Source organism: Zootoca vivipara, chromosome 6, assembly GCF_963506605.1.
Source record: "Zootoca vivipara chromosome 6, rZooViv1.1, whole genome shotgun sequence".
In the NCBI taxonomy this organism is placed as follows: domain Eukaryota; kingdom Metazoa; phylum Chordata; class Lepidosauria; order Squamata; family Lacertidae; genus Zootoca; species Zootoca vivipara.
Window position 1 is genome coordinate 46854735 of NC_083281.1, and position 19516 is coordinate 46874250.

The 19516-nt window shown below is 44.3% G+C and overlaps 2 protein-coding genes across 3 annotated transcripts in view; one reads left to right on the plus strand and one right to left on the minus strand.

The window, feature by feature from the left end:
• Positions 1-8502, minus strand: part of GPI (glucose-6-phosphate isomerase) — a 36219-nt gene extending 27717 nt beyond the window's left edge. Inside the window, exon 1 of the mRNA XM_035117931.2 lies at positions 8277-8502. Within this exon, the coding sequence (XP_034973822.2) occupies positions 8277-8395 (119 nt within the window). The 5' untranslated portion in view covers positions 8396-8502. The remainder of the gene's footprint in view (positions 1-8276) is intronic.
• A 7424-nt stretch (positions 8503-15926) lies between these two features.
• The window catches only part of GARRE1 (granule associated Rac and RHOG effector 1), a 59509-nt gene continuing 55919 nt past the window's right edge, over positions 15927-19516 (plus strand). For both annotated transcript variants that reach the window (XM_035118656.2, XM_035118657.2), the window contains exon 1: positions 15927-16227. The gene's annotated coding sequence lies outside the window, so the exon portion shown is untranslated. The remainder of the gene's footprint in view (positions 16228-19516) is intronic.

A 19516-nucleotide genomic window follows, 5' to 3' on the forward strand; every position in this document is an offset into this window, starting at 1 on the left:
TGCACCCCCTCCAGCATTTTGGTGAGGTTCCTGGGCATATTAGCGCTAGTTTTCTTGGTGTTAGGTACCACCTGTAGGTGAGTTTCAGAGTGAGTTCTTTTCTTTTCGTTGATATGGATTTAAAGTGGGGTTTAGACCACATTCTGGTCCATTGAGTGGGGTTTATCTCATAGCCTATGTCATCCTCCCATTGTTTTTTGATTGCATCAAGGGAGTTCATGCGATTCTGGAGTAGTATTTTGTATATTGCGGATACCATCCCTTTACCGTGTCCCTTTGTTGTTAGGAGGAGGTTTTCGAAGGTTGTCAGGGGCCTCGTTGCTGCTGATTTTACTGGATTGTTTAAGAGGGCATGTAATTGGTGTTGTGCTAACCAGGGCATTTGGGTGTCTTCTAGTGTGTCCTGTATTTCTTGTGTTGACAAAGGTTTGTTATTTTTATAGAAGTCTATTAGGTGATATAAGCCTTTGGTTTGCCCGGTTTTTATCTGGAGGTTTTGTGCTGCATGGTGGAATAATGGGTGGTACGCCAGGGGAATTAGTGGTGATGGGGTTGGGGATAGTTTGCCTATTTCTGTTTTCCATGCTTTGAACATGGTCTGTGTGTACCTGTTAAGTGTTGTAGGAATTTTCCTTAGTTTGTTCGGGCCGCACAACTTATTTCAGAGTTGTGTGCAGCAGTGGCAGAGATTGCTAGAACAAGGCTCTATGTCAGACATTTGGGGACATGGACATGGACATGGACATGGACACACACACACACACACACACACACACACCCAGATGACAGGCTAGTTGGATCTACTATAGTTTATTAAAAGTCAAAGATCTAGCAACCAGAGTCACATGCAAAAGGGCACACCGTTAGAATTAAATATGCACGTTCTGAACTTAGGAATTCCTGTTCTGCACTTGTTCAGCCGCTCCATGCAACTGTCTAATCCTGGTTATTGCACAGAAAAATATCAAAGTGGTTTACAATAAAAATTGTATTTTAACAAGCAGTTTACAATACATAAATCCATACAATAAAAATAGTAATTAAAATCAGACATAAATCAGCTCTGTTGGAAAGATGAATTCTGAACTGCCCACATATGCCTAGTGGAATAATGAAGTTTTCAGTGTTGCAACTGTTCTGAGGAGTGCAACACAGACGATGCACGAGGGTTAAAAAAAATAGAGAAAAGCATGTCATGTAAGAAGCCACAATCAGTGGTATCTAATCGCAAGGGCGGCTTAGCTGGTCACATCTGTCAGCAGATAAAAGTTCATGACAGCCATCTAGAAAGGCCACGATAGATGGTAGGAAAAGGGAAGTGCAATTAATTTCATTTTGTTAGGACGTCCTTGCTATGCTGAAAACTAGAGCAGCACCTTGCTGGCCTACCTCTGGTGAACCGCTAAATGCAGGTCCAAAATAGGAAAGAAACAATACCCAACAAGAAACAAATTTTTGAATTTAAGCAATTGGGGTTTGGGGGCAGGGGAACATAACACACACTCTGCACAAAAGGTCGCTCTGGGAAGTCCCTGCTCCAAAAGCCTTCTCTGTAGACTAGCTACAAGTAGGTACCGTGTTGGTCTGACGTAGTCAAAACAAAAAATAAGAACAGTGGCACCTTAGAGACCAACTAAGTTTGTCATAGGTATGAGCTTTTGTGTGCATGCACACTTCTTCTGTTTCAGTGTATCTGAAGAAGTGTGCATGCACACAAAAGCTCATACCTATGACAAACTTAGTTGGTCTCTAAGGTGCTACTGGAAGGATTTTTTTTATTTTTTGTAGACTAGCATCCATTAAGAGTAAGGCCATTTCAGCAGTTGCTGTTTCCTGAAGACAGGCCATGGGGACTTAGCTTTTCAATGAGTTTAAGCAAGCAGAGAAAGGCTAGAATATCAAACAAGGCCTTTGAGACGACTAGGGTATGTGTGTGTTCTGCATGCCCACACAGCTCAGAAAAATAGGTGGAATATAAGAGGAAATCAATCTTTTAGTGTGGCAGGCTCTGCACTTTGTTTAGACAAGCCTACCCAGATATTTAGAATGTTAACATGTGCTTGAATCTACTTTTGGCTTGTCACGGCTTTAAATTATTTTTCAACAGTAACTGTTTTACATTTTTACTTATTTTATTGTTTTATTCTTGTTGCAAACAGCTTTGGAGGTTTCTTAAGTGGTATAACCATCCTTCCCTAACCTAGTGCCCTCCAGATGTTTTGGATTACAATTCGCATCATGGCTGGGATGTGGAACATTTGGTGGTCACCAGGTTAGGGAAGGTGGCTGACATAAAACAAAAGCCCTATACTGGCACTAATGGGTCACCAGAAGGGATAGCAGTTCAGTGTGGCTTGAAGATTAAATTGTTCTGGTTTGTTTTTCAATTATTCCAGAATGTATCAACTCCTCTATATAAGCCTCAAATGGTGTAGAAGGTGACTTGAAGACAGGGCATCCTTTAAAGCAGGCATCCCTAAACTTCGGCCCTCCAGATGTTTTGGACTACAATTCCTATCTTCCCCGACCACTGTCCTGTTAGCTGGGGATCATGGGAGTTGTAGGCCCAAACATCTGGAGGGCCGCAGTTTGGGGATGCCTGCTTTAAAGCCTTTTCAGCCTCTAGGCAAGCTTCTAGCTCAGCTAGCCACCAGTATCACTTTAGCAGCCCAGCTTCTTGCATTACGTTCAGCAGAATTTTATTGGTTCCCCAAAAACAACCCATACGCTGGAGGCAGCTGAGAATAATTCCAGGGACGGGCTCATTTCAGCCTTGCAGAGTCTGTTTTTACTATCATGCCCATGGTGCACTGATGCGTTGTGGCAGTTGAAAAGGAAGAATGCATACTCAAAGCCTCTTTAGCATAACAAATCTGCATTAAGAGATCCCATGAATGCCCACCTCGCCCAAGAGTACAGATCCCTTCTAGAGCAGACAAAGCTCCATCCAGCCTTTGCAAGAATCTGGGCAACCAGCCAGGCAACCAGGTGATCTTAACGCTGGGGTGGGCAGGAAGCAGGACATGGACCACCTGCTCCCTTTCAATGAACAGGATTATTGCACCCAAGGCCCCAGAATCTGCAAGAGAGAAATGCCTCCACGGGTGTCTCAGAATGAAGCATTCACACAACATGGACAGATACACATAGACACTCAAGCTTCCAACAGGTACCTGATGAAATCCATTCCAATTTACCACCCATCTGCTTGTCTGCAGGAAATAGCTATAGTCTCCCCACCCCGTGCAGAAAACAAGCCAGTGGCAACTACAAGGCTACCAATGGCGAGTAAACCTGATGGACATGCTCTGCCTACACAATGAAAGACAGTAATGCTTCTGAACACCATTTGCTGGAAACTGCAGGAGGGGAGAAGGCTCTTGTGCTTGAGAGTTTCCCACCAACATCTCAGTGGCCACGGTGAGAACGGGATGCTGGACTAGATGGGCCATTGGCCTGATCCTGCTAGGGCTCTTCTTGTGTTCTTAAGGCACAGAGTCATGAGCTACTAGATTCCTACAGTGTTTTTTTCTCTCTTTTAAGATCTAAATAAAGGTAAATGACACTTTTGACTTGTCCTGCCTTAAATTATTTACAAGTAACCCCCCCCAAAAAAAAATAAACGTTTTTGACTTTTTTTGACGTGTAACATTTAGGCAACACCAAGTCCACTTTATTGAATTTTGTCCCTGATCAAGCATTTTTGTTAACTACTTTTGGCACCTAGAGAAGTTATATGGCATACATAAAGTCAGCTGAACTACATGTTAAATTAGATTGCTACCAATTTATTGCAGCAGAAAATTTCATGATGATACAGAAAATTTCCACAAGACTCCACCCTAATCAGAGTTCCTTACTCTCAGCAAAACTGAGGCACATAAAATCACCCATATTTCCATTTTACAGATGAAGAAACTCATCTGAAATCAAACCTTCTAGCTGCCATTAAGCAGGCATTAGGAAACAATGTGGGGCACGGGCTGGGCTACATGTGGGCCGTTTCTTTAGAACAGTCACATGAGAGATCAAAAATTGATCTGATGCTCAGACGTGTTCATTTTGCAGGGAACTGTACAATAGGAGGAATAATGGCCAGTCTGCCCGCTATCTGTTCTTCAGGTGCTCTGAATGAAATGGAGTGGAATGGAGTCAGGCCGCTAAATAAAAGCTTCCCTGGATAGGTGAGCTTGGGAAAAATCAACCACCCATTAGAAGGAAATTATTTCCTTCCATTATTTTTAAATAAACTGTGCCATTTCAGTGGTTCCCAAACATTTCCTTGAATGGGACTGCACATTCCCGGATTGTGGTTATGAGTACTGGACTACCCGGGAGGCTAGAGTTCAAAGCCCGGCTGAGTCCTGAAGCTCACTGAGTGACCATGGGTCTGTCACTAACTCTCAGTCCCTAATCTACTCCACAGAGTTGCTGAGAGCATCAAATGGAGGGGAGAACTATATTGTACACCTTAAGCTTCCTAGAAGAAGAAAAAAGAGGGAAATGAATGTAATAAACTGTTTCACAGAACAGTACAGAAAAGCTCAGAAAATTACTACCCTTGTCTAATGACCAGTTTTGGTCATGTTTTGGTGCAACTGTAAAACCTACCCAAAGGTCTTTCTTTTTAAGCTGCTAGGTAACTCTTGCAACAAATGCCAGCCTTATGAAACTTATGATGAACACACTCAGGGTAACCAAGATATTGCTTTGCATGTCATTTTACTGCTAAGATTTTACAAAGGTTTGAAATGAAAGCTGCCTCATGTGTGAGAGACGAAGTGACAATGCATTAAGCTACAAAAGCCTCATATTATGAAGGCTGGGAGGTAAAGGCCAATTGCATGAGGTGCCTACGATACCAGTTATCACATGTACATCTGTGACACCAATGCAGACACATCTATTACAGTGCATCAACATGTTGAGAAAAGCAAGCATTAAAATGGACTCGGGAAGGTAGGGACGGGGAGGTCGAAGTTATGTTAAGGAATAATGGATAAGATTGAATATTTTTCTTTTCTTTTCTCTTCTTTTTTTGTGCCATTTTTACCTGTTTTTGGTTAATTGTATGTGTTATGAGGATATGATAAATGTTTAAGTTGAAAATCTTCAATAAAAATTATTTTAAAAAAAGAAAAAAAGAAAAGCAAGCAATGGTGTAAATGCAATTTCAAACAGCGCAGCAATAGCAATGCAGCCAGTCACGTGTGAAACATCCTTAGGTCAGGTTAGGGCTAGCCATTCAGAGGCAAAAGGCTCACTTAATCAGGCCTCTTCATCTAGATCCGGGGTCTCCTACCTTCTTAGGCTTGTGGGCACATTTGGCTTTTTCATCAAGTGCCACTGACCCCACACCTTTCCCATCATTTTCACCCTCCTCACCTGGATCAGCCTCCCCACAGAGAGACAAAAAGCATGTGCACGTATGTAGGGCCATCTATATTGGTGTTACTAATACTGTATAGTACTTCTGACTAAGTGTGTCACCAATAAATCAAGATGTAGACAGAGATAAAGCTTATTTGCCTATGGTACTTCAATGTACATTTGCACTATGTTTGAGCCTCGTTCCTCTTTGTTGTTTATGGAGTGGAGAAGTCATCTACTTCAATTAATTGCTATGAAATTAATATGGAACCTCTGGGGTTGGGAATGCTGTATTTCTCTATGTGCAGATTTTATTTGCCTTTTTAATCTGCCTTTGTATTTCATTCTTTATAGCTTTTATTTTGTTGTTTGCACTGAAAGCTCCATTAAAAATTATTAAACCAACAAAGTGTGCACACAGACACAATCTTTGCTTTTTCAAAGGATCTGGGTAAATGTCAGATCCAGTAAAATTTGGCTGGTCCTTCTGAAGCACATAGAGCTGAAAGAGAAAGCTGGAAAGAGCACCAGGCTCCCCTCCCATATGCTATAAAATAAGGAACAAGACCTCTGGATGCCACTGGGGTCACAGATGACCTGTTTATTGAGCTGCCTTCCCTATTTGCAGGGGCATTAGACAATGCTGGTTATCCATGGATTTGTCTGAAGGAGGCTGGACAACAATGTTAATACAAGTGTCATTCCGCACTTTTCTTATAGCAAGAAATCCCTTATTTGTTGTGCAAAAGCTCCAAATCAGCTTTATTTCCACAACCTGAAATTTGCCAGGATGCAACTGAATCCCACCTGAATACAGTGAGTCTGGAAGTGCCCTCAGATAAGGCGGCAAAATTTCCACATTAGAGAAAGATGAGGCACTCATATATGCTCTGTTAGGAATCGGCAGCAATCAGATGGAAACCAGGAGTCACACCACTTAATTTCCATTTTAAACCACAATCATCGCCTAGTCCTGAAGATATAAAAGCTGAAATTCAACCTCAAGAGGAAACAGTTACTGATCATTTCATCATCCTTAGCCATGACTTAACTTAGGGCAGATTCCACAATGTGCAAAATGCTATTTAATGGTCTGAAACTTATACATAGGTAGTTTTTATAATGCCACAATCCTAAAACATATCCTGGTAATGGGGCTTGCTTAGATAGGATTGTGCTGTATATAAAGGAGTAGAAGCTGAAACAAGGTGACAATGGACATTAATTTTCTCTGTTTTTAAAGAGGAAATGGAAACTAGAATTTTCTACGTGCTTGGAAACTATGGCAATGCCAGGGAATTGACTGGTTTTCAACCCACTCACCACCTCCAAAAAACCCCCCAATTTCTAAGTTTTCCTTTGCATTTATTTTGCACATCACAGAATCAGTCTTCTAATTTGGGTTTCATTTGTGGACAAATTGTGAAGCAATCTTGCAGCTGTCTTGTTACACCAGCCACAGCTCAGCAATGGAGAGCCACTGCTTCCTATGCAAAAGGTCCCAAGTCCAACCCTTTTCAGTAAATTGTCAGATAGCAAGTACTGTAGGCCAGCCTTCCCCAACCTGGCGCCCTTTCCAACTGTTTTGGACTACAACCCACATCAGCACTGGTACCAAATGGGTGTCCTGGCTGGGGCGAGTTGCAGTCCAAAAGATCTAGAGGAGGCTACCTGGCTGAAGGCCTTTTTCTGGCTAAGACTTGATTGCTCAACCTCGGGGGGGGGGGGGGTTACTTTGCCCATAATTCAAACACATAACAATTTGAAATGAAGCCAAGTAGTTCAGCCAATTAATTTCTATTCTTTCCATATCAACTTGCAAAATCTGGCACTGCAAGATCTTACGTTTTGAGTAATTACTAAATCACAGAGTGGATTCTCAAGGTGATTTGTCACAATTTATTTAGAACCAAATTTCTTAGCTGTCTTGTTATCTAGAGCTGGACAAAAAAATAGCTGTAAGCTGGAACTAATTTTTTTATTGCAATGTGCATTGCTTCATTCCAGGTCCTCAGTATGGAAAAGGTGGAGGAGCCCAATTTTCAGCAACAACCTGGAGCAGGCTGAGGCGAGAAAGGACCAAAAGGTCCACGTGCAGAGCAGAGACCCGTTTGAGATCCTGAATGAATCTGTTGCACGAGTCAAGCTATAGCACAGACGACAGGCAATGAATGGCACAGCCCCGTTCCCCACTCCCCCCCCCGTGCATTATAATGGGGGTTGGAGCAGTGGGGCAGAAGTCAGGGAGACCAGCAGCAAGTGCCAATACTTCTAGACTCTGCCCCCAACCTGCTCTTTGCTGAGCTCCATGCGGGCATCTCTGAGGCGAAGGAGGAGGAATGGGGCTGGCAAAGCCATTCCCTAGGGCTGGTTGTTAAGTAAGCAAAAAGGCAGCCGGGCAAGCAGGTAGGTGGGGGGGGGGGCTAGCCGAGGTCGGTGGGGCAGTGCCCCCCTAGACCTGGCCTCCCCTGGGTTGGTGGAGGAAGAGGCGAGGCGGCTCGCCGTGACTCAGCAAGCGAAGCCTCCCGCGCGGACGGCCCACAATGCCCCTCTCGCTCTCCCGGCAGCCGCGGCTGTGCTTGCCCGCACGTAGCGCGTTGCAAGGAGGAGTCAAGGGCAAGCAGGCGGGCGGCCACCGGAACTGCTGCAGCGGCCCCGACGGCGCGCCCGTCCTGCCTCGGGGCTACAGAAGATCAGGCAATCCCGGAGCTGCTTTTGCAACGCGTCCTGCGACTCAGGGCCCGCTTGCAAGCCGAGCTGCCCAGCCATCGCAGGCGTCCCTGCCCAGGCTGGGGACCAGCGGCTCCCTGGCAGCTGAGAGAGAAATCCCGGCGCAGCCAGAGAGGAGCAGCAGCCCGCCCGTCGGGCACCGCCGCGTGCGCGTTCGCCGGGCGCGCCGGACCGACCTGAACTTGCTGAAGCGCTCCGGGTCGGCCTGGAAGAGCTGTCGGAGGACGAGTTGGGCGCCGTGGGCCTTGTGCCAGGCGGCCAGTTTCTGGAAGGCGGCGTCGGCGGAGAGAGCCATGATGCCGAGTAGCGGAGCACGTCGCGGCGGTGGCGGGCTTAGCGAGCAGGAGATGCGGGTGCAGAGAGGGAATCGGAGGCGGAGCAGGAGGAGGCGAGGCGGGCGGAGCAGGCGCTTTTGAGCAGGAAGCGCGGAGGGCGGGCGGACCGGCCCCCTGCCCAGCAGGCTCCGCCCCGTGGCGAGCCGGCCGAGGAGGCTCCGCCCTCGCGGGGAGAGTGGGCTCCCGGGCGCATCTCTGCTGGAGTGCCCGTCCGGGCAGCTCCTCCTGCCTGCCTTCCGCGGGGAAGGGGCGAGTCCAGGCAGTCCAGAAGACATCCTTCCACAGTAGCTGATTTCTGATTTTAACTTTTTAACGTATGGTTTTTAGGTACAAGTGTTGTAAACCACTCTGATGTTTTGTCTGAAGAGCACAATATATATATTTTTAATAAATACTAAATAAAATAACAGTAATTCCGAACCTTCTCAGGATAGTTGGAGCGGGGGGGGGGGAAGCTTGTCCACCAGCCTGGTAGCATCTCTACAGGAGTTGCTCCAAAAATACACACAGTCACACCCTACACAGCTACTCACACATACACAGCCCTAGGCAAATCTGCTCCAGCCTTAAATAAAACACACAGGTTCCTAGGTATTAATCAAAGAGTAATTAGAGATTGCTTCCTACTAGGCAATGGGACGTGGGTGGTGCTGTGGGTTAAACCTAGCAGTTCAAAAGCATGTCAAAAGTGCAAGTGGATAAATAGGTACCGCTCCAGCAGGAAGGTAAACAGCGTTTCCGTGTGCTGCTCTGGTTCGCCTGAAGCGGCTTAGTCATGCTGGCCACATGACCCGGAAGCTGTGCGCCGGCTCCCTCGGCCAGTAAAGCGAGACTAGCGCCGCAACCCCAGAGTCGTCCATGACTGGACCTAATGGTCAGATGTCCCTTTACCTTTACCTCCCACTAAGCAAAGGTTTTAGGGTGGGCACCTTCGTTTCCAATCAGTGCATGCCCTGAAACTTCCTACTGACATTCTACATTTTCCAGGCTGTGACTCCCGAAAAACATGCTCCCTGCCTTACTGGCCCTTTTCCGCCTGTCCTGGTAGGGTGAGACCCTGACAGGCTGCTGAAGAGGTCAGAGACCATCTTGGCTTGTCCAGGTCATGGAGCCTGAGCATCCACAGCCGCCACCTGCCATGAACCACCATTGGTAGGATTGGCAGCAACAGCAGATATGTTCTATTTTTATTATAATATTTTGTTCTCTTGCAAATTATGCTGTTTTAAATGTGCATTTTATATTTGACTTCGTTTAGTAATATTTTCTCTTGAAATGTTTAAGATAAGCTTGTTATTCACTTTACTAGCTTAGATGTGCATTCTGTAGTTGACCTCCTTTGTAATGTTTTAATTTGAAATCTTTAAGATACTATTTTCGTTTCCTGTTAATTACCTTTCTTTGAATGTTTCTTCAGTAATGTTTTATTCTTGTTTGTTTTATTTGATGTTTTAATGTAGATTGTGAACTGCCTTGAGATTTATTTTTTTTCTAAAAAATATGAAGTGGTAAAGAAGTGACATTCATAATAGCAAGTTAATACCACAAATGTTCCATATTTTTTTACTTTTTTTGTGCTGCAGTGCAAGAGTGTCCCTCCAGATGGGAACATAGGGAAGCATTGTAGGACAACTAATAAAACAGAATGATGTGTGGACAGTCCGGTATAAATTCATCACTTGTTGTTGTTTAGTCGTTTAGTCGTGTCCAACTCTTCATGACCCCATGGACCATAGCACGCCAGGCACTCCTGTCTTGCACTGCCTCCCACAGTTTGGTCAAACTCATGTTCGTAGCTTCGAGAAATTCATCACTAATGCACTATTATTGCATCAATGACATACTGTATTGCTGAATACACACACACATGCACGCATGGACCCACAGGCCTGGTGGAGATGCTCTCAGGTCCCGCTTGTGGGTTTCCCATAAGCATCTGGTTGGCCACTGTAAAAACAGGATCCTTTGGTCTCATTCAGCAGGACTCTTCTCAAGTTCTTATGACTGAAGCTGTGAAAATCAAGTGGCATGGAAACTTGTTTACTGCCACCTGCTGGATCTGCTTTACTGCAACACCCTCAATTCTTGTACCTTTTGCAAATAAGCAAAGGGTGCTTATCCAAGTGAAGGATTGTCTCCTGGAGTTACCTGTGAGGGAATACCAGAGGATGTGGACTTGCATTTGCACATCTAGACATTAGGAGGAAGTGGGGAGTTTTGAACATCATGGTATATGTGTGCTGTTATTTTTGTTTATTCCAATAAATACTGCTATTCGCTACAACTCATGTGTGGGTAACCTGGGCATCCACAATGAGGTCCCAGGTTTACCTAGGTGGTGGCTTGACCCAGAATGAAGCAAAAGAAAGGCTTGTAATCTTTAGATTCCCACTAAAACAGTGACAGATTTATGGCCCATGGACCCTCTGCACAGCTCTTTAGGGGGCCACATTTGTTTTCCTAAATAAATGTGACTATGTCAAAAAAATATGACAGAGCTAAATGCATAAGAATTAGTTCATTACTAACAAGCCTTTTCTTTTTTTCTTTTTACTAGAATATTATTAAACAGCACTTTTTTACTTCTAATTAACTATACAGAGAGAAGTAAAAAGAAAACACTCCCCTTGATCCAAAACCAAACTTTATTTAATAAAGGACCAACATGAATGAAAATTCAAAGTTTTTTGTAAAATGGTCATGGATGTCAAATACTTTTGAATTATGGTAGAACTGGGGTATTTATTTATTTTATTCTTGTAAGGGTGGAGGCAATATTGTGCCCTAAGGGGTTAAAATTGAGACATGATTCAGAATTATGAGCATGCAGAGAGCAAGTGTAGCTACCTCCCCAATGAGGGATCTCTCTTTGCATTTGATAAGATGATTTCACAACAGTAACTTCAGTCTGGAATATAGACTCCTCGGAGGGCAGGATTCAACTAAACAGTTATGCTAGTGGGAGGCAGTGCAACAAGTCATGCTAGCACAATGGGGCTTTCTGCCTTTTTCCCCTGCACCCTCCAATGGCTGCAGCGGCAGAGGTGGGGTGTATTGAAAACTCCCAGAACGGTTTGTGGCAAGGGGAGAGATTGATCCATTTGGCAAGCAGAAATGCTTGTGCTGATGGGACGATGGTATTAGCAGGACACTGAATTCCGCCTATTGGGCTGTAGCCAGTGCTAGTCCTACTACTCATGAGTACGTAAGTGAATGAGCATGACTAACTTAGGTCCATTAATTTCAGTTGAATGCAACCCTTCATTGCCAGTCAGGTATGGGATATGTGGAATCACAGCTATTCTTTTATGAAAATACCGAGGAGGAGGAGGAGGAGAAGGGAGGAGGAAAGTGGCTTTAGTACCAATAGGGGGGAAAACATTTTAAAAACCATAATTTGTCAAACCATTAAAAAGAAGTAAAAGTAAAAAAACCAATTTATTTTACAAACATGAGACTCACAGTGCAGGGGTGCTGACTCTCCCCCCCCCCCGTCACACACACACAATTTTACTGTGATGTGATTGACATCAGGGTTTTATTTGCTTTACGTCAATTAAAAAAATGGAAAAAATAAGCATAATACATGCCACAGCTGCACACATAATGTGTAGTATTTCCCGCTCCCTCCCTCTCTATGTATACCATTTTTACTATTACTAAGTGACATCAGGGTAGCAACAGTGCATGACGTGGTTGGTGCGATGATTTTACAGGTGCAGAATTTGCTGCATGCAATATTCTATTTTGGCCAGCAGATGCCAGTGCAGGCTTGGTATCAATACAAAAAACTCCAACGTGCAAATTCTGTTTTGTACATGTTCTCTGCATATCATTATCTTTTCTGTCTAATGCAGACAATGCAGCCAGTCTAATGGTGTAAGCCTTCTGAATAAATATTCAATTTTCTGTTCTGTACAGGTTTCAGCACACAGGTGGCTAAACAGGTAAGATCTTTAATTTCCACAATTAAAACAATATAGTTGTAACTCAAGTCTAATTAGAAAATAATAATAATAATAATAATAATAATAATAATAATAATAGGTGTGTGTTACTGGAGCCAGGTCTATGGAGGGTCATGGGCTGCATGTGGGTGCCTAATGGCTTTGAGGCAACCAGGTCTGGCCTATGCCCATTGACATTATGCTCTGCCAGAGCTTGGAGCTGCCATAGCCCACCCCAGCATAGATCAGAATCTGCCTCTTGCCTTTTGTTACTCTCAAAGAGTCACTATGGGGTTGGGGAAGGATAACAAGAGGTCTGGAGGCCATTATTATTATTATTATTATTATTATTATTATTATTTTATTTATACCCCACCCTTCCCAGTCAAGACCAGGCTCAGGGCGGCTAACAACAAGAATATCAAAGCAAGCATAAAAGAAACAATTCAATTAAAATGCAAATTAAATACAATGTTAAAATTGTTTAAAATTCAATTTTAAAATTAGGAATCTAAAAAGTGTAACCTCATTTAAATATCTGTAGGATAACGCCTTCGGGGGGGGTAAACACCGGGGTCAGACTGAGTCAGTCCAAAGGCCAAGCGGAACAGCTCCGTCTTGCAGGCCCTACGAAAAGATGACAACTCCCGCTGGGCCCTAGTCTCCTGAGAGAGAGAGCGTTCCACCAGGTCGGGGCTAGTACTGAGAAGGCCCTGGTCCTGGTCGAGGCCAGTCTAACCACCTTGTGAGTCAGGATCTCCAGTATGTTATTATTTGTGGACCTTAATGTCCTCTGCGGGGCATACCGGGAGAGGTATGTCTGGCTGAGGGTCAGGGCTGAACCCAGGACGTTGCACCACCCTAGGTCAAACTGAAAATGCCACCGTCCGCCACCTGCCTGCACACACACTGCCCAAAGCAGCCCATGGAGTAGGAGGTGTGCGACAACAGGAAAATATGTTGCCTGAGGTGAACGTCTCATCCTGCCTCATGGACAGGCCAGATCTGCTGAGGGTCCTCCTAATAACCTGGTCCCAAACGATTTGCAAGATGAGCACCAGGAGGCTGGGACAGTGGCAGCCACACTCGTACTGTTTCCTAACAGCAAACTAACTGGGTATCAGGGCCCAAACGGCAAACACATACACAACAACACAATGACCACGTTGGCTGGGGATGATATTCTCTACGTCACTACATTACAAGCCCCCAAGAATAAAAGAACAGAACCTCAGTATTTTTATTGATTTGTTTATTGTTTGGGGGGAGGCAGCTGCCCCTCCCTGCCCTCCATGGGCCTAACATTTCCAGGGTTCCTATACCACCAACAGAGCCTCTCTCCTCTCTCTCTCTGACCTAAGGAATGAAGAAAGGGCTTTCTGCACTTAGGAGGAGCAGGTGTGAGATGAGTAGAGGCTTACTGAGAACATCATTTTGATGCACCAAGGGAGTGTGAGGTGGGGCAACAATGCTCTTGTATTGGGTCCAGGAAGCACTGTCTCTCCCAAATGGCACATTTGGGGCCATGAGACTTCCATGTTCCTGTCACATCCCAAACAGCATCAAGACCACTGCCGGCATTTAATAAAATGCAACCACGTCTCAGCCAGACAAACAGAATGCACTGGCTCCTCCAGTAGTTCAAAAGTCACGCAAATTACTTTGCCAGACACATCAGGTTGAAAACTGCATTTTTGTGGTTTTGCATAAGACTTCCTTTTTGCTAATGGTTTCATGATGGAAATTGGCCAAAATAACCAAGACTTGAGACATCTGAATCACTGTGTCTTACAAAGTGAGCACAATACATGTGTTCAGGACATTGCACTTATTTAGTACAAATACATCCCATGTCTGCACCCTGATCTGGCTAACATGGGAAGGAAGGAAGGTCACTTGGGATTCAGACCACCACAATCAAAGTACCGCCCAAGACATAATACATTGAATTACCACGACCACATTTCTAACAGGCATAGAGATTGTACAGCAACAGTGTGCGATTGTGTTAGGAACACAGGAATCTGCCGTATACTGAGTCAGACCACTGGTCCATCTAGCCCAACCTTGTCGACACTGACTGGCAGAAGCTCTCCAGAGTTTCAGGCAGGGAACATTCACAACCCCACCTGGGGATGCTGCCCCTGGGATTGAACCTGGCGCCTTTTGCATGCAAGGCACATGCTCTTCCACTGAGCTACGGCCCCTTCACAATGTTGAATTATTTAATTGTCTTGCTGGGTCTCTAATTAAGTCCACCATTTGATAGCCAGTATCTTTAGCAGGTGTGTACCTCCCCATTGCAGCACTGTGATTGGAGGCAGGGAGCGGGGAGAAAGTATGTCTTTTACTCTTCAGATTGCACACTTCACAGGTGGTGAGAGAGAGCGCTATGTGTGTGTGTCTGCATTTGAGTTTGTGAGAGGGCAGGAGTGTGAGAGTTTGGCGTGTTTCCATGCGAGGTGTGGGTGCAGTTTGTATGAATTTGTGAGTTGTTGATATGCAGAATGTGCATGCGTGTGTGGACTGTTTGGGTGTGTGTGTGTGCATGCGTGTCCCTGTGTGCAGAGACATGTGGCCCTCCCTCCTGTCTTAGATCATGTGCGTGCTCCATTTCTTTGTGTCAGTCCATCTCTAAAGGTGAGGGGGGATGGCACTGGAGAAGATGGCTGGGGGAAGTATGCTGCAGAGGTCAAGTCCTGGAGACCTCCTCGGTGATAAAATAGCAAACTACACCGGGAAGGGATGGAGTAACTGGGGCATGTTCAGGCAAGAGAAAGAATATTAAAGTCGGATGTATGTTGACAGGTTGCAAATAATTGGTGGAGAAGGTCAACTACAGTGGATGAGGCAAGAAAATCAGTGGAAGAAGGTCCAATTTAAATGAAATGTCACTTAAAACTTCCTGCTTTTAGGAGTGGTTCAGCCCTGGAATAAACTGAGAGGTTTTTGGTATGGTTGGACAAATATTTACAAGGGATGCTTTTAAGTAGAGGATGTTTTGCCTCGGAGCATGGGATAAAATAAACGTCCTGTTGGATGCCTTCCAGTTCTATCAACCAGGTGTTTATTCTGTTGTTTGCTGGAAAGGAATTAAGAGGCACTCATTTTTCGGTGGAACCTCAGGCCATATACCGGTAGTAATGGAGGAGTAACTAGTGCCCAGGGCCAAATCTAGCCCCTACTTGCCATTCCACAGATAAGAGTCGTATACAGAGGGGCCTGTCTATGGCCATGGCTAGCATCCCTGTTTGGAGAGTGATGTGGGTTTCTAGGCTGCCGACCATCACTGCCTCCTCAAACATTTTCCTACAGTAAAGCTGACCAGGACAATACTTGATGAATAGTTTGTTATTCATACCCCCAGGGACACAAGTGTGGGTCAGCAGTTTCATCTAGCAACAAATAACTTTAAACCACTTCTCTGAAAGAAAGAAAAAAGGACTTTAGCTGGCCAGGATAGCAGAACAATGGGACACTTCCTGCCCTGATGGCTGGAAAAGATTATTTGTGACATTTACTTTTAACAGACCAGTTGGCTTGTGCAGCAGCATTGTCAAACAGCATTGTTCAGCGATAGCAAGTTAGGCATCCATTCATGAGATCGAGAACTCCCAAACTGCAAGAAAGAAATTAATCCCAAAGCATCCACCCCCAGAGGAAGCTGTCTGCTGCCTCCCTGCGTGATTATGCTGCTCTGGGCTTGCACCTATCTGCTGGTGGTAGGTGATACTGCCACATCTCCATAATGGATCCTGCTCTTAGCTACTGGAAGTTTGGGAAGAACTGTGTTGGAAGGATGAGTCCACAAAAGTATAATATGTCCAACTGCTTCACACCCCTTTGTAAGTATTATCTCAACATTGCATCTTATCATTTAGCTACTAACATATGACTGTTTTTCCTTTTTCAATATAACGTAACAGAATATCCAAGTACATTTTTGGCACAGTCTATTGGGAACATCTTATGTGCAGGACCGGGCTTGAAGCCAGTTTAAAAGTTCGGGGGGCGGGGGAAGGGATGGACAAAAAGTAATGGAGCTGTTTAAGGGGACAGTTAATCTGGCAGGTCCTTTTAAAGACAAAACTGTGAAATGTTTTTAATTAACCCTTATTTTTGGAGCTGTCCTGCAACTAAGCCATATTGAAACATTTTCGCTAAGCAATTAACACAAAAAAGGTTGTTAAAAAATCAGGAATAACCCTATATCTTCAATGCCTTTTTTGTCCCTAGTCTCATCAACCAACAACACAACGCAAGTACTTTAAACCATTTGCTCCAGAAAAATATATGTAACTGTTTGAGTCGTGCTGTGAATTTCATTTTGGATTTCAGGGCTAGTATATTTACCACTTGCAGGAATTGTTTTCACAATTTGTTGCAATTTTAAAAATATTTTCTATTAGAAAATGCAGCTAATTATAAAAAGAAACCACCTGCATCTACTCCTAATTGTTCACACCCTGAATCGCCCCTGAAAGACAACTGATTGACCACTTCAAACTGAGTTACTCCAGAAATACATTTCACATAGTATCTGTTGTTTTCCACCACTTGGCTACACATATTTTCCTCTGAAGTTGATCCTCGCTTATGTTGCTCCTGAAAATTATCCATTGCACTTTTATGGGCAATTTACTTTGTGTGCCTGGAAAACATTTGCCTGCTTCCTTTCAGTCTCCTGCATTTACAAATGCTGAGTCAGAGTTCGCAACATGATTTTTTTTCTATAATAAAGAAGTAACATCTCTACTAACTGAGTACTCCAGCCACTCCTAATATTTAATACAGGAACACTGGAACTTCCATGTATGGCCAAACATTGTAGACCCCTGGGTATGATGAAACTTGAGGCTGTGCCGGTTTAGAGTTACCTAAATCAGTGCAAGTCAGTTGAATTTCTTGCTGACTTCTCAGTGGTACATTCTCTTTGTAAAACAGCAGTCTACTGAAAGTAGACAAAGGGTTAGATACAATGTTCTCTTCATCAGGGAAGGATGGTGCCACCATCTTGCCTTGCAAAGAAGAGTTGCTGTTCTAGATTTACCTCCAGCAAAGAAACTTGAAGTGGGTGCTTGCTTTGAAATTACATTGGTAATAATGGTGTGGTGAATTGGGGGTGTGCATTTCCTCCAGCCAGGAGAAAATCTAGCTTAATATCCTTTGTATTCCCTGATAAGGCATAAAAATACACCCCCCATAGCCAATAGTTCCTTGGCCCAGCAAGCAGAAACTCCCAGAATCCCACCTTCCTGATGAATAATGGCCGTCGAATGGATATCATAGGCATACAGCAGGTGTTTGTTTGCCACCTCATTTGTCAGGCAGGAAAATTCTGCCTACCTTCTGAGTCCCCCAACCAGGGGCGTCTTACCCATAGAGGCTAGTGGCGTGGGGCGCCAGGTTTTGGAGGGCGCCAGGGAAGAGGTAGAGGCTGGATGTGGTACCTCATGGCATCAACTCGCCGCCCTCCCCTGCCGCCCCGCCGGCAGCGCCGTCCTCCCTAAAAACAAGGTTGGGAAATTGGGGGGGGGCGCACCGGATATGCTTGAGACGGCCCTGCTCCCAACAGTGAATTTTGATACTTAAAAACAAATTGACCAGACCTGTCAAAATTACTTCCATTTTAAGCTCTGCCTCCTGGCCCTTCTCATGTGATTTGCCACAGCACCCCCAAAATATTAGCATTTGCACCCTTGAGAACTAAATCAAAGGATTTCCTGTTTTTTTTAATTTTTCCTGTAACAAATGTAATTATTTGTTTGAAAAAAAGGAGGGGGGCAAGAACTTTCCATGGGTAGCCCCCCTGCCCCCATATATAGGCCTGTGCAGGACCAAATTATAATTTTGCTGGGCTCGTCACAAATTCACAACCTGGGCCTCACCCCATTCCACACAAACACATGTTAAGAAATGAAAGAATGTGCATGTTTTATTTCTGAAATGGCATGGCCAGTTCTCTCTTCAACTTTAAAGGCCAAAGCACTGCAGAGCACTTCTAGTGCTCAATGGATTTCAGTGTGAGAAAGAATAGCCCAAGCTTAGGCATGTTTACTTGAGCTCAACGAGGCTCCTCCCAGGTAAGTGTGCAGAGAAGATGGGAGTCAGAAACATATACATAAGTCTTTAATTGAAATCAGTGTGCTTTCTGATCCTATGCAGAGTTATGTGTGTGCTGCAGGGGTGGGGTGGGAGGTGATTTTTTTTTTGTTATATAAAGATGGGATCCAGCTTCTGCAGGTTAGGTGGGTTAAACACTCAGACTCGCTAGGTAATTTGGCTTCTCTTGACTAGGTCAGCAGCTAAATTTATACCTAATCTCTGCCAATATAACTACCACATATCTCGTTACTTCTGCTCTCTGCTGCATAGGGGACTTGCTTTCCCAAACAACTCTGGCTTTTATTTTTAAATGGGGGAACAGACACAATTTGCTTTTTGTCCCAACAGCCCTGGGTGCAATCTGCAATCTGTTTTGCACCCAGTAATATATGGAACCAGGAGTGCCAACTTGAATATGGGGGTGGGGACAGGCAAGCCCTGCATCATCGATCACATGATGCAACACACCTACACCATTTGAATGACAATGCCCATTAACTTTGTGGGGGGCCTCAAATATTTTATGGGGGGAAGGGAACTCGGCCCCTAGGAGTTGGCTCCTATGTATGGGTCAATTCTATCCCCAAGTTATACTGGCAGGATAGGATTGCTGCTGATCCCCATATGCCAGAATAACTCCAAGTTATGACAATGTAAGGAAGCTATACTGATGTTACAGTGCCTAGCTTTACATTTCCCCAAAAAAATTACTCTAAATTTATTACTCCAGCACATACTAATATGACGTCTGTAAAAGAAACAAAGCAGCCCCACTTATAAGAAGTGTTAAGCCAATACACAGTTATCTTTTACTAAACATTTTTTGATAGGGATATTTTGATGGATTATAAGAGGCTCCATCTCAAAACAAAGACCAACAGGCATTTTTCATTCACTGTTATACCAGTACTAAAGGTTGGCTTCCTCTCTCTAAATACTATTGTTGGATTTTTATGTGGGCAATGCCACCACTCGTAGACTGAATCAACACAATGTTTAGTTTTTTAATTGTACTAGCTGTTCATTGAC